Raw genomic sequence first — 16,217 nt, forward strand, 5'->3', positions numbered from 1 at the left:
CCCCAAAAAAGATGGGCAATAGTGAGCCACGCACTGGGGACTGCGATGCAATTATCCGAAATGAGGGTCCTCCAAAGCCTCCCCCTTCATAGCTTCGCCGAGACGCGCCCAATTTACTTCATTTTCGTTGTTCCTCTTGAGGATCAGCGTGGCCGTTGAAAAGACAGAACCCTACTTCGTCCGATAATCCGGCACCACTTTCCTCCTGGGACCTGGGCTCAAGCCGTAGGATCTGGCTCCACTGCCGCTTCCATTTCCCGGCATTACCTGCGACAGGCGGTTCCTCCCACCCAAAGTAGAACAAACTCCGTGTTTGAGTTCTCTCGCGTCCTCATTACCTCTTCCAGTAGATCTTGTGTGCCTCCAGACTTTGAGATATGACGTTCCAGGACTACTGCCTCCTCGACCTTTTATTGGTGTTATATACTGGAAAGCGACGTCGTTATTTTGCATTGCTTCGACCGGAAAAATGTAGTGCAACTTCTGTAAAGGCAGCCATTTCGATTGTGGAATTATTTTCTCCGGGTAAAATATCTGCTTAGCTTGACTGGCCATAGGCGTCGCCAGAAATTTTTGCAGGGGGGTTGATAAAGAGTTGAATAGCAGAAAAAATAACAATGAGTAATATTACCACGGTTATAAATGTCATTTTACAATAATAAATATTATAAACTAATAAAACAAATTTTATTCGAAATAAAAATAATAATTATTATTCACTCGACAAAACGAGTGAATACCAGCACAAATATTTTTCATTATTTCTTTTGCATGTTATGCATTTAGTATCTGAAAAGCATTTTGATATTAACCCTTGCTGTCTCGTTCAAGAAAAGGCTTTAAATGTTAGGGGGATTTTTCTTTATAAAGTGTGTTGTGTGGCCTCTCACCTACAACTGTAATTATTAGAATTTTCAAAACTGTGAAACCATTTGTTCTTTGGATGAAATTGTAGAATATAACTTTGTTATTGTATTTTTTACTCAATGTTATCGATCCAAAGCATTTTTTCTTTGATTATTCGGTTCGAATACTAACAAAAGTAGCATTATTTCTGATCTTAACAATAAGAGTAACAAACTTTCTGCTTTCTTGTATCTTTAAATGAACTAAGAGGGCGTGCTGAAAAGTAATGCCTCCTATTTTCTTGTGGCGGTGTAAAGACATTTTGGATTTTGAGCAACCATGCATTGCACTCTACAGACTTTTCCCTTCTCCATTCCAAGTTTCAAACTTCTATCACCAGGGGTTGCTGAACGAGAGCGAGGAAAATGGCAACATGTAACCATACTGTGTCGGTGCACCTGAAACTGCGTGTGGTGACCGAGTTTCTAACTGCAGACAATGTGTCCCCCAATTGACATTCATCACAGAATGATGAGGAACTCTCAATGTGTGTGACAAAGAACTTCTTGAGAATTGAGAGTTCCTGGGCAGGGATTTTCATTGTGATCGTGAACAGCACATAATCATACAGTACTGACGTTACACATTCATTGCCATAAAAAGCCTTCATTCTCTGATGAATGTCAATTGGGGACACATTTTCTGCAGTTAGAAACTCTTGTCACCACACGCAGTTTCAGGTGCACCGACATAGAATGGTTACATGCTGCCATTTCCCTCGCTCTAGTTCAGCAACCCCTGGTGATAGAAGTTTGAAACTTGGAATGGAGAAGGGGGAAAGTCTGAAGAGTACAATGCATGGTTACTCAAAATCCAAAATGTCTTTACACCGTCACAAAAAAATAGGAGGCATTACTTTTCAGCACGCCCTCGTATGTCAATTTCATAACTTGATGGCTGTGATCACTGAAGAGCGTGGGTTCGAACCCTCACCAGGATTTGGGCGCTTCATTGGCTTATCTATTTAATCTAATCATCATTCATCCTCATAGTCCTGATGGGACAAATACATGGGCTTCACAAGAAAGTTTTGTATGCGAGTCAGGCCATTGACAAAACTTCAATGAATGAATGGTTTAGTTTATTTTACTTCGCTTTTCTGCCACTTTTGGCTGGAGATGGATAGTGATAAGATGAGATGAGTGAAGCGACAATTATAAACATCTATGGATGGTACAACACAACCCTATACAGATCCAGACGCCAGAGCATCGTTAGTCTGCAAGACTGCAGTTACCGGTGTGTACTTCATGGAAGAGAATGACTTTTGGGTGCCTTCTCAAAAGGTAACCCCTTTCACCCCAGATAAATCTTGAATAGTTGAAATGATCATTACTATTAAAATTATTGTCATGGATATGATTATTATTATTATACCTCGGATTTTTAAGTTCTAAAAAGTGTGTTTTTAAGTTCCTAAAATAGGCTCTAAAAATCCTAAAACAGGCTCTAAAATCCTAAAATAGGTCCTAGAAATCTTAAGTTAGGCTCGAAAAATCATGAAGTAGGTTTAAAAAACTTAAAATAGTTCAAAATTCCTCCTCACCTATATCCTGAAATACGCACTATCTTGCATAACGTTATGTGTGTTGCCTAACCCTACGGCGATGGCAGAACTTACCATTGGGAATTTGTTATTAAAATCCACTCTTCGCCGTATAGTTAGGCAACCATATTTTTTCATGTTACCCACAGTCAAACTCCGCAATTTTGTCTGTGAGGATCATCTTATATGCTGAATATAATCTTTCAACAAAAACATAGTCAGTGGTGCAAACTTCAATGCTGAAATGTTAGTTCGCAAGCCGCGAATGTCACAAAGCACCGAAGGGACGTGAAAGTCAGCAAGATCAGACAGATCAGGCCACTTTGGATTGTACAGGTAACAGTGGCACCAGACATTTTGCTTTGTTTAGAGCTTTGAAAAATCACCATGGACTTGGAGGAATGGAAATCGACAGAGAGTAAGTTTCAAAGACGTTCGTTATTGAATTTTATCGTGACCAAACAAAGCAAATGCCTCTATGTGACAAAAATTCTGTAAAACCTTAAAAATATATATAAACCTAAAAAAGGCTTAATTTAGGCGCATAAACCTAAAATAGGTTCTAACAAGCAAAATAGTTTTTTTTAGGCGCTATAAAACTTCATCAGTTGTTGCGTTTTTTAACGAAATGCTGACATAATTTAAACCCGACGTCTAATTATTATACAATAATAACAATAATAAACAAAGAATAAATAATAAACATAAAATACATTATTTTAATTTTCATTAGTTCGACATAATTTTATGAGATAAATCAAACTAATAACAATATTTGTTTCTATTAGATTATTTTTGTATTCTTGGGGAGACTTTTTGCTCGATCCATCAGATGAATGAATATCCCGCACAAATGTGTCATTACTTTTTTTTATATTTCGCAGTTAGTGTACTGAAATGTATAGTTATTCTATTTTGTTATACGTTGAAGAAAAAGCTTTAAAATGTTTAATTATTTGTCCCCTCGCACAAAACTATTTGTTACTAACGCATGCATCGAAAAAGTAACGCGTTACTGACGCAAGTATCGATAAAGTAACGCGTTACTGACGCAAGTATCGATAAAGTAACGCGTTACTGACGCAAGTATCGATAAAGTAACGCGTTACTGACGCAAGTATCGATAAAGTAACGCGTTACTGACGCAAGTATCGATAAAGTAACGCGTTGCTGACGCAAGTATCGATAAAGTAACGCGTTACTAACGCAAGTATCGATAAAGTAACGCGTTACTGACGCAAGTATCGATAAAGTAACGCGTTACTGACGCAAGTATCGATAAAGTAACGCGTTACTGACGCAAGTATCGATAAAGTAACGCGTTACTGACGCAAGTATCGATAAAGTAACGCGTTACTGACGCAAGTATCGATAAAGTAACGCGTTACTAACGCAAGTATCGATAAAGTAACGCGTTACTAACGCAGGTATCGATAAAGTAACGCGTTGCTAACGCAAGTATCGATAAAGTAACGCGTTACTGACGCAAGTATCGATAAAGTAACGCGTTACTGACGCAAGTATCGATAAAGTAACGCGTTACTGACGCAAGTATCGATAAAGTAACGCGTTACTAACGCAAGTATCGATAAAGTAACGCGTTACTAATTCAAGTATCGATAAAGTCACGGGTTACTAACTCAAATATTGACAAAGTAACGCGTTACTGACGCAAGTATCCAAGAAAGTAACGCAGAAAAATTTAGCGCGCGTTACTAACGCAAATATCAAAAAAGTAACGGGTTACTAACGCAAATATTGACAAAGTAACGCGTTATTACTGCGAAGAGCTAACCCCCAACACTGGCGTGGTCGTCTCGCTCTACTGGATACCTCTTTCTTGAGTAAATCCAATTCTGCTTTGCGTAAAGACTCTCCTTGCAGCTCGAGCTTCCCCTCGATGGAATTAGCATCAGATAATTGAGCCTTGGTGTAACTACGGAAAGTAATTGCTACTTGCAGACAACAATTTCAGGAGGCCGAGAAAAGAACGAGCTGCCTTCTTTTGAAGCTTCCATTAACAGGAATCAATATTCCACCGAGGCGAGGGCACGAAAAAGAAAGCGACAGGGGGAGGGGGGGGGAATTATCATTAAAATTACCAAGTCGAGGCTGTTATCCGCGCTCGCCTCAAAGTTTGTTTAGTATCTTCCTCCAGGACAATTTGTCAAATGATCTTTTCTTCGCGACCGTTTCTTCTCTGGTGGAAGTGTGGCTTGGCGTCTTTATTGAAATTCCTGTCCACGATATCCCCAGGTCACAGAGAAAGAGGCTGAGATGGGAAGTTGAAACAGCATCCATTACTTTATCTGAAGAGCTTCTCTCTCCCCACGTTTCGCTGAGCAGAGGAAAGGGCATAAAGGTTAAGTGATCTACATTAAGACAGAATTGAGAAGTAACGGATTCTCCTAAGTATTCTGTCAAACTGTACACGAGTGTTAGAAAAAAGATGAATTGATTGAATGAATTAGGTAATTTTACGTCGCTTTTCTTCCACTCTTGGTTAATCTCGAAAATATTAGGCAAAAGAGAACTGTAACTTCTACGTTATTAATGTCTTCTCAGTTGCAATTATAAGTGGAACTCTCTAAGCGATTGCTAAGCTAGATCATTGTCGTAGCAACATATGGGCTCATTGGGCAAAGCCCCTCCCAAATTTTTGCTAAATTAAACAGATTTAGATTAAAAAAACAACAAGAAGAATTCCTCCTCTTTCGTAAAAGCATTCAAACGTGAATCTTCATGAGGTTTGCTTTCGCTGTTGACGAGATATTCGCAACACACCGTGATTCACAAATCTGTGAAACATTTTAGGAATTCATCACAGACAAACTGTACAACAGGTAGTGGTATATTTAACTTTAAATAATTATTTAAATTAAACTTTAACTTTAGATCAGTAGTGTATCCTATTACTAAAAATAAGAATTTAGAATTTCAGTCTGCAACGCAAACCTAGCAACAAAATAAATATTATAATAATTAAGCTCTTGTGAAGAATTCAACAATACGTTAACAAATAGGGGGCTGCGTATTGTGATGGTATGGATAAATCACAGGAATCAAAATTCAAAAGTATAAAATTTGCCTCCCCCCCCCTAAATGCAAACATTGTAATATTCGGTTCTGCGGTCATGCTTCATGATCTATATATATAAAAATGGATGTGTGTGTGGGTGTGTGTGTGTATATATGTTTGTTCCGGCATAACTCTCGAACGCCTGGAGCAATTTCAACCACACTTGGTACACGTATCACTTGCAATTTGGAAATAATTCTTTTGGGGTAAGACACCTCTGTCACCCCTAGGGGTGGGGTGGGAAGGGGTGACATGTAAAAATAATCCAAAACGACAGATATTAAATTCAGCACGAACAGACATCCGTGACTCTATGCAATCCCGCACAACGATAGTGTTTCTCGGGTTGTCTAACATTCAGGCTGTGTTGCGAAAACGACCGATATTAGTGTGGAATCCATAGTTTTCGTGACACTCCCAATGCGGTTCAACTTCAAGTTCATCACCTATCGGCATGGGGAGTGAGAGGGGGTGAAAAATAAAGTGCCACAAATGACCTAGATTAGTGTCGAATCCATAGTTTTCGGAGTCTCTTAACTAATTGGTGACATTCAGGATGAAATAAAATTAGTTACATTTTACACTATAGTTAAAATTCATTATTTTCCTGGCTGATAGAAGATTGGGATAAATAAATACCCGGGCAACGCCGGGTAATCAGCTAGTAATACAATTAATACAAAATGTCTACCAAGCCATATATTTCGTTAATTGTGTCAATATCGTGTTATCGAAACTTTATCAGCAACTGTAACGGTAACGCGTTATATTTGAACAGTAACGATCGTTATTTTACCTTCATTGCGTTACCATTCTAAATATAAACACTGACGTCACGCTTCCTTCACAGTAGGATAACACATTGTCAAAGAACACACAACCTTATTCAGAAACACGTGTACAGCACGTAATGAAATAAGAACATAGAGATCTGGCGTATAAAGGTTCCTACCATAATCTACTGCGTGCAAGTTACAGGACAATTTTGTATCAACATTCCTCATAATTTATATCTTGCAGCTTATAGTCGGGAACACAAGACTATGCGGCAGACGGAATTTGCGCTGTTGTAAACTCTAGTTAGGGTACAGCTGAATTTCTTCGGAGAACATACGGCAATGTATGTTCTAGTTCTGTAGTCCATCTTCCTTTATTTTCTATTATTTCATGTCCTAAAATTTGTATACTAAAGAAATCATAAAACAAAAAAACAAGGGATGATAAAGCATAATATAAACCATGGTGGATAAAAATCATGATTTTTATTTTAAAAAATCATTTTTGTTGATTTTTTAAATTTAAATCGATTTTTTTAAAAAACACGCTTAAAATTTCTATGGTTTTTGGCACCATACACATAGATACAGTATATCTCTTTTCTAGAGAAAGGCTATTTTCTGGTAAACGGTCCTGTAAAATATTTGTGCATACATGAACCTACATGTATGTTTGTTGGGTGTGCTAATGAAACTATAATAATTTCAGTAACTTTTCTTCCAGTGAAAATAAAACATTTTGGATGTATTATATAATTGTAAGTTCCAATATTTTTTATAGTCTTTGAAGCTGAATTTTGGAAATTCCTTTCATGATATAGTTTGCAAAATATCAGCTGCTATGTTTAGTTACAGTTTAATTATAATCTCACTATTTACAGTTTAACATGATTAGTATTTTGCATATTATTCTACACAAAATGTTTGCTAATAAAAATTATTGAATTTTAAATCAAGATAAATTTAAGTATGTTTACAGCTTACATATTACATTTCCTTCGTATGAGCTTCACTCATCAGCATATATGTGTTGTTTCATTTCTTAGATCCTAATAAACACCATTAAATAATTACGAGATTAATGTACTTTCATCAAAAGTGATTCTGATATCTACAAAATCCTTATGTACATTATTCTATGAATTATTTCATTAAAGTGACTTAAATCAGTGAAATTTTTTTAAAAAAAACCTGATTTAAATCAATCTACCTTGATATAAACATATGTAAATGTAAAGTCACGTGATTTTGTTTACACGAACATCTTTCTTACATTGGATGGCGAAGAGATTCTGCCGGTAAGAAAAACAGGATCGTAGCCTCCCCAACGGCGTAATGATAAGGTCGTCGCCTTGTAATCAAGGGGTCCCGGGTTCGATAGCCTGTGGAGACATATAGTGGTTCGGATTCAGCTTTAAACTGTAGGCCCAGTCCCTATTAGCCTTATGGACTTAAAACACCAATTCCAAAAATAGGATCCATTCTACCTGTGCAAGATGCTACACAATGTGTCAACGAAATTCTATAAAAAAATTCTCTCTTCAGCTTGCCGGTACCATTTAGGGAGTAGCACAAAATGATTTTGTCTAAAGTGAGTCTTACTCTCGAACTATTGTTGCAGAAAAGATTCTGTGGGAGAATGAAGGTGTACACTGAATGGCAAAAGAAATAGGCGACTTGTGCATCACCATTTTCATAAACTCTGTTTTCCACGATGTGACTATCATAAATTGCAATAAAAATATCAATAAGCACAGCATGTGGAATAAAGAAGGATTAAAATAATGAATGGCAATTTGTCTACTAATATCTTTGCCGTTGACTGTACAATATTGGGCATGGACATGGGCCGTAGCCAAAATTTTATTTGGGGAGGCTCATCCGTTATTAGTGGATGGGGTAGACGCCCTGAAGATGAACTTCTTCTCAATATACTACAACTTATTATACAAGATGTTTAATCCTGCTAGTGAAGTAGAATTAATTACCACTAGACGCTATTCCAACGAAACATTTGTAGGATTTCGGGGTGGGTGGGGGTCAGGTCCCAGGCGCCCCCCCCCCCCCCGGTTCGTGCCTGGGCATGAACTTAACTGAAAAGCACAAATAAGTAAAACTGCATTGACGCAAATAAGATAATTTCAGCGTTCTTCGGCAAGATCTCTCCTCTTGGGCAAATTGACCTGTTTCCTTTTTCCTCTCGTTCTCCCCTCCCCCGTCCTCCATTTTGGAAATGTGACAAATGAACGGTCGGAAAAGGCACGACAAGCAGAAGACCAGCTGCTATCACGCCATTTTAAGTTTTCCCTTTTCCCCCTCAGACATCTTCTTTGGAGCCAAGTGGAGTTCTGTCAATGCCTGGAAAAGCGGAATGACATTTTGCACAAATTATTAAGCCCCTATCACACGGAACTGGATTTCTAGTAGGAATGCCCTAGTTGGCGCTGAACTAACTTTCTAGGTAGCAATCATGGCTGACTGCTTGACTGGTTTGGAGGAATATGACAAGTTCTAATTGCTACTTGTTTTCGTCGACTGGATTGTATGGAACAGCCAATCAGAGCAAAGTTTCGCCATGTGAAGATAATCTGTGAGTGTGCAAAGAAGTCCTTTTGTCTGTGGTATCCGAGTGTTACTCCAGCAATGTATAACGTATACAGCATGAAAGGCGCGTTGAGTTACACCATCTATGCTGAGTGCACGGTGCTTTCATTTGAAACAACTAAATATTCTTCCATACGTGTACAGTGAACGTTGTAAAGTATGTATTTAAGCAGCGCCATTGTTTTGTACCTAATGACGTTTTATACGAAACGTTAATCCTCTCGATTGAATAGTTATCGGCTATTAAAAATGCGAAGTGATACATTGTTTACATCTCACGCGGCCGCCATTACAACTTCCATCGTATGGGACAAGTACGCTCATAAGTTTCGTGTAAGGCGAAAACTAGCAAATTGGTAGCCAGTCCAGCGCCAACTAGGGCATACCTACTGGAAATCCAGTTTCGTGTGACGCGGGCTTTAATCTCTGTCAATCCAGCCCGGCCGTTAGAGTGTCCAGAAATTTCTTAAGAGTATAGACATCTTAAAGATTATTACTGCATATCCCCATTATTTTCACCAGAACAGAGGTTTTATTTTTAGAACATATCGTAACGATCTGTAGAATCTTTGAAAATGTATAGTACAAAGAACTCCAAATCCCAGACATTTAGCCATCACCTTTCCAGACAGGAAATAGCTAGAATTCTAAGGAATGTCTTGTATCGCCATCGTTGTAAACAGGTGTAAATAATTGCAATCAAGGAAGAGACTACAGGTAAATGAGTCGACATCATTGAGTAAATTCGATTGGAGTAAATGTCTGGGAGGACGGGGGTTCCAAGGTCGGTCAGTCAGTCAGTCAGTCAGTCAGTCAGTCGTGTTCAGTTTTAGAACGAACATTTGAGAGAAGAGCGACGAGCATATGTGAGTGAGTGAGTGAATGAGTGAGTGAGTGAGTGAGAGTGAGTGAGTGAGAGTGAGTGAGAGTGTGAGAGAGAGAGAGAGTGTGAGAGAGAGAGTGAGAGAGAGAGATAGAGAGTGAGAGAGTGAGAGAGAGAGAGGGAGAGAGAGAGGGAGGAAGAGAGGGAGGGAGAGAGAGAGGGAGAGAGAGAGGGAGAGAGAGAGGGAGAGAGAGAGGGAGAGAGAGAGAGAAGTACGATTGGAGGAAGAACGTTAATGCGAGGAAGACTCTTTGGACAGTCACGACAATAACCATACTTCGCAGAACATCAGCTGCAATACAGAGACAGCTATACCTTTTCACTAGCCATGCTGATCCAGTCTTTGGGGTTTAAAACTCAAGTGCCGTGTGGTTAGTGTAGTTAGTACCTCTTGCATGTTACCACCAAGCTTACCATAAACAGCGAGTATGCCATTTGTTGGGGATGAGTGATGATTGAGCTTCATCAACCCAGTTCGATCCCACACACCGAAGGGTATCTTACGATATGAGGCAATGTGGGATGAAGTAGTTAACCATGGGCTCGCACGGGGAATTTTTTTAAATTACACGGCTCTACCAAGAAATCTCTACAGAAACAAAAGTAGACGTTTTTATTATTATTAGGCTGAGCCGATACCCACATTCGACCGATACCGTTAGCGATACCGATTCCCACCGATACCGATGCTTGTAATCATTTTGTGGAACCAAAAAAATACTAAAATGTCGACCGGTATCGGTAAATAATTTTCAACCGATTCTCTCCGATACCGATACATCGGCATCAGTTCAGTCCTAGATTTTGCAGTGCTGAATGCAAAAACTGTTGACTGCCTCTTGTTACCATGTAATACCACGCAGTTTAACCGAAGCAATATCCAAATGTTGCTTCGTAGAGATCTATAGGCAACTTTCAGACCGAAGCGGTAAGCCACAGGCGAGAAACGACACGAACCCATTCAGTTTAAAGCCAAACATTCACCAAGCATGCGCGAACAGACCGAGAAGATAATACGATGAGAAAATAGGCTCAGTCGAAGCGACACGAGCGCCTTCAGTTAAAGAGAAACATTCACCGCGCATGCGCGGACAACAGACTGAGGTGACACGATGCACGCTTTTGAGAAAATAGGCCCAGTCTAAGCGACACGAGCGCCTTCAGTCTAAAGCAAAACATTCACCGCGCATGCGCGAACAGACCGAGAAGACACGATGAGAAAATAGGCTCAGTCGAAGCGACACGAGCGCCTTCAGTTAAAGAGAAACATTCACCGCGCATGCGCGGACAACAGACTGAGGTGACACGATGCACGCTTTTGAGAAAATTGGCCCAGTCTAAGCGACACGAGCGCCTTCAGTCTAAAGCAAAACATTCACCGCGCATGCGCGAACAGCACACCGAGGCGACACGATGAGTGCTATTGAGAAAAGGACCCAGTCCGATTGACTCGCAAGAAAAACGTTACCAAGAAAAGTTGTTCGTCTTAGATCAACGAACTATAATGTTGCCAGGAATTGCCATTAAAAAAAAATAGTTTAGGTTAGTGATAAAAGGAAGCGATTAAAAAGTGAAGTTTTTGTATACTTACGCTATTGCATCTATCATATCGAGGCCCATTTCCACAGTACAGTGAGCGTGGTCGGATCTAGGATCTGGCAACCCCGACACGCAGTAGTAGCAGTCCCCTAGAATCTTGATCCTCAAACAATGATTGTCCTAGAATGAAAATAGAAATCTTATAGTTTATCATACAATTTTCCTTACCTTACAACATATTAAGCAAGAAAAAAAAAAGAAATTAAGTTACCATACACGAGCACAAATTCAGCGTTCCCGGATTTTGAAGACATTTTCAGGATGAGGACTGGATTTGGTTTGAGTTGCTGTTTTAAGTCCACTTTATGCACAGTAAGGCTAATCGGGACTGGACCTAAAGTTTAAAGTGGGATCCGAACCACCGGGTATCGAACCCGGGACCCCTTGATTACAAGGCAATGACACTACCACTGCGCCATAGGGGAGGCCCTCAGAATGAGGACTGGAAAAGTACTGCGTGTGCCTACTACGTTATTGCTAGTTATCAGTTGTACATCGAGTATACAACTCAATGATGGTCGCCAGAAGAGGCAAACTTCTTTTGTTGTTGTGGTGGTGGTGTTACCACAGATAAAGATATATAAAGCAGATCTCCATCTAAGGCAGGAAAACCGGTGCACGGACCTCCCACTGGGAATCGCCATTCGCAAGAAGTTTTGTAATAATCCGCTAAGAGGCGCTGGGAGCACCACTCGCACTTTTCCTTCCACTTCTTCGCTATATATCTTTATCTGTGGTGTTACCTAATATTCTCCTGCTCTCCTTTCTTTCTTTTATACTTTATTTGTTAACAGATGTAAGTAAATGGTTAAGTGTAAGAAAATGCATTCATTAAAACCTAAACTTCGCCTTGTACAAAAGCCGATAAATAAATAAAATTCAAATAAAGTAGTTCGCTAAATTCCCCCACAAAGCTTATTGTAATGAAGTGTTCTACACTCTGTCCCTGGAATTCCGGAGCGAGCGAAGGAAATCAAGTCTGCGCAGGTAGTGTGACCCGAGAGAGCTCGACCAATGACCACGTGCGTGGAGGTGGGAAAGCGACTGCAGCTACCAGCTGTTTGTATCAGCGTGGACTGCTTCGCTCCTCCCACCTCATTCCTATTCTTCTGCGCGATCTTGCTCCAGAGACTTCCGGGAAGTTTAAGTATTTACGAAGCATGGAAGTCCATGGAAGTCCGCAAGATTTTTTCCAGATAGGGGCAAGAAGGCTATTTTTTCAGGTGCTGGGGTGCAAACGAGGCACACTTTCCTCCATAATAGTGTTGTCCCCTCACTGCTTAAGTTTGAAGTTATCATGTTCCTGCACCTCCCTTGTAATAATTACCATATTATATTACTGTCACTGAAATGAAATTATGTGTGTGAAAATATGCACTATTGGTTGATTTTCAAACTCCATATTCCGAAGTACTCTCCCCCTGTACACACAGAAACACACACTTGCTCCATTGGCCTCGGAAGCCGTGTGTGAGTCGCCTCCTTTGCTTTGAACTGCAAACCAGCTGTTACACTAGCTTTGATGTCTTCCTCTGTTGGGAAACGTTGAGCCTGGAGCTGAGGGAGAGGGAGGGAGAGACGGGGGTAGTTATCTCTCTCTCTCTCTTCCTCTTTAAAGTAGGGACCCTGAGGATGCCAGATCAGGTAAGTAAGGCGGCTGCGGCAGACGCGCACGAAGTTTCTCCGCCAAATACTTGACCCTGCATTCCGCCTATAAACGCTTGTAGTTGTAATCTCATAAGTAGGGCTCGGATAATTATGCATATTTAAGGATTTTTCACTAAAAATGCATATTTCATATGCAGGTGCATATGTATATGAAAATAAGTTGATGTTGTGCATATTTTTATACCCACAACCAACACCGAGCATATACTGTATTTATTTTTATTTTCCTCTCTTCTCTTCTCTTTACCTCTTCTCTGTCTTTCTTATTTCCTTTTTCCTTGATTGTATGAAATGTGGCAAGTACGTCATTCTCACCTCAACAATCGACTAAGCTGCCAACGCCGCGTGCAAAGCGTTGCAACTTCAAACAAGCATCAAAATTATAGAAGACGTTAAAGAGGCCCTCGCCCAGGTTGAAGATCCTATGTATGTACAGAAATTGGATGCAGTATTGAAAAAGAACAGTGGGTATGCAACAATGGTGAAAGTTTGCAAAATGCTGCATACAAATGGACAACGTGTGGATCATCTGGAACTTGATGTGTCTGACTTTGTTGCCATAAAACACAGTCCACTTGTATCTTGCGAAGTGGAACGTGTGTTTTCTGAATATAAGACTATTCTAGCTGAAAACAGAAGTAGTTTCGAGTTCGAAAATTTGAAGCATCAACTTGTTATCAAATGCAATCATAAGCTTGATCTGTAATGTATCGTGTTTCATTTAACGCAGAAACATATTAATTGAAATTAATCTGTGTAGCGAATGAGCATTCAGAATATTGCATATTTTACACTTTTTAGTGCATATTTGCATGCATATTTTGCATTTTTTTTAGTGCATAACTATCCGAGCCGTACTCATAAGCAATGTCTCCTTCAGATTTAAAGCCACTCGGATTCAGTTGGCTGATTTGTCACACGAAGGCAGCACGAGTCAGACCATTACCTTCTCAATCTGAAAGCCTCATGGCTTGCTCCGGTCACGTGACTAATCGTCATCAACTGGAGGCGAGATAGCCGCCATGTCTGATTTGCTTCTTCGGAATCAATGATGGACCTTTTTAGTGAATATGGAATTGTAATGCAAATTTAGGAACTGTAATCGAGTTTACATGACTTGTAAATATGCTTAAATGTGCAAGAGGTATGGTGTATAAGTGTTGTGTGCTCAATTACAGAGGCAATTATGATGATAAAGTAACGTTCACATTTCTTCAAGATGTTGCTGAAAATGAGAAATGTTTAGGGCAATTCCATGTGATTCGGTCCCTACGAAAAGATACAAGTTAAGTAACAAAGGTTTTATACTCATAAATAAATAAGAGTTATAGTTCATGATGTAAACATTTCATGTGTACGGAATAGGCATCTAATATACTCTTAAATGTGGTCATGTCAACATTTGTTGTTATTAGAAATATCAAATAATTTACCCTGAATTACAAACGTTTAAAATATTACGTTCGTGTCTACTAAAGCAATATGTTAGTGAAAATTTTATGCAACCATTCGATAAAATTTTCATATTATTTACACAAATTTTCAGTTTTAAAATGTTTTTAATGAATGAAAGCTACAACAACGGTGTAAAGTTGATACATGTACATTTACATTCTTATTTTATCCCGCTTTATGGTTCTTTATGCTAATCGGAAGATATGTTGTATATTCAAATACAAGGGTGCGATGTGTAACAAGAACTTCGATGAGATATTCATGTGAAAAACTATCCAAGAATATATTACTTATGTTTCAAATACAAATGTTTTCACACAGAACTACAAATGTATTAAATTTTATAATACTGTTTCATATGAACTCCTTTTTATTTTTTGTCTTTGTGAAGCTTCAATGTTCGTAACTTTGATTATTATATCAGTGATAATGTTTATTGTTTCATAATTTATTAACATTCTTCACGATGTTATTAACAGAATGTAAAAACAGTGTAAGGAAATATTCCAAATGTTTACATCCCAAGTGAACGCTAAGATCGAAATATTAATCTGCTTTTTTTCAATGAATCTCTTAAGTTATTGTCACAGATCTTACTAACGACAATGAAAAGATTCAATTTGTATATTATCTCTCGTTCAATAAAGTCAATAGGATCGAAATTACAATATGACAAATGATTTAGGTTTAGTCTTTACAGAAATGTAACATTGCCCTTGTACCAATTTGTTTCGCTTTTGCTGCAAGGATATAGAAATTAAGCTTTTATATTGAGATTGTATAGCTAAGCAGAATATCTGCTTTATCTGGATGATTAATTTTGGGTAGAGTTAAAGCCAATTTAATTAATTAGGTAACTTGGAAAGTTTACGGTCAACCTAACACGACTTTTTTTTATTTAATCAATTCATTTTACATATAAAAGTTCATGCAAAAGCAGTTACGAGTTTTACTGTAGCTGACAAATATTCCCGATAATATTTTTCAAAGATATACAATGTTTAAATTTTTCCGCAAGGAAGTTTCTAACGGTTATCAGCTCTTTCTTTGTGCTATGGTAGGAATTTTTGTGGTGGTCTGAATGAAAATTTTGGTGTAAATATTCAATATTATACATTTTTCTTCTATATTCGTCGGGAGGGTAAATGTCAAAATTTAACTTCATAAAAGACATAAATATACCTTAATTATCTACGGTAAAATTATGACAAGGGGTTTATAGCGTTAAGACGATCGCCTCCAGATGATGACGTCTTGACTGAGCGCTGTGGCCTGAAGCTCAAGATGGTCTTGGTCAGACACGATAGAAATGTCGTCTGGAGTAAAAGTACGCATTGCTCTCGGGGCAAAGGTATCTGCGTACCCCAGTATACTTTGAATGTTTTTCCGTCTATTGCTATTCCTTTTGTTATAGGTTCAGTGTTAGTAAATTAAACAAAATGTGTATTTAAGAGGAATCGTCGAAAGAGAACTTAAAAGCCTAGCTTGTCTAAAATATGGACAGACACCCCAAACAAGGAAATGACGCTGGAAAAAAGACGGTTGCAAGAAGATGAAGAGATTAAGAAACTCAAAAGAAAGACTGATAAAGAAATTAAAACAACGGACAAAGAAAAGAAACCTAGCAATCAAGAAAAACATCCGAAGGCCTTATTTCGTGAAGAATCACATCAAATACTGTCTAAAGCTTCATCAGACAAT

At 38.7% G+C, this 16,217-nt stretch overlaps 1 protein-coding gene across 9 annotated transcripts in view; it reads right to left on the reverse strand.

The window, feature by feature from the left end:
• LOC145986374 (uncharacterized) overlaps window positions 1–16,217 on the reverse strand; it is a 219,815-nt gene that overhangs the window by 127,299 nt on the left and 76,299 nt on the right. For all 9 annotated transcript variants that reach the window (XM_083120301.1, XM_083120300.1, XM_083120302.1 and 6 more), the window contains exon 3: window positions 11,386–11,513. In XM_083120301.1, coding sequence (XP_082976427.1) covers window positions 11,386–11,513 — 128 coding nt within the window. The remainder of the gene's footprint in view (window positions 1–11,385; window positions 11,514–16,217) is intronic.

The sequence above is a fragment of the Lepisma saccharinum genome, chromosome 4, assembly GCF_977018435.1.
Source record: "Lepisma saccharinum chromosome 4, izLepSacc3.1, whole genome shotgun sequence".
NCBI classification, from domain to species: domain Eukaryota; kingdom Metazoa; phylum Arthropoda; class Insecta; order Zygentoma; family Lepismatidae; genus Lepisma; species Lepisma saccharinum.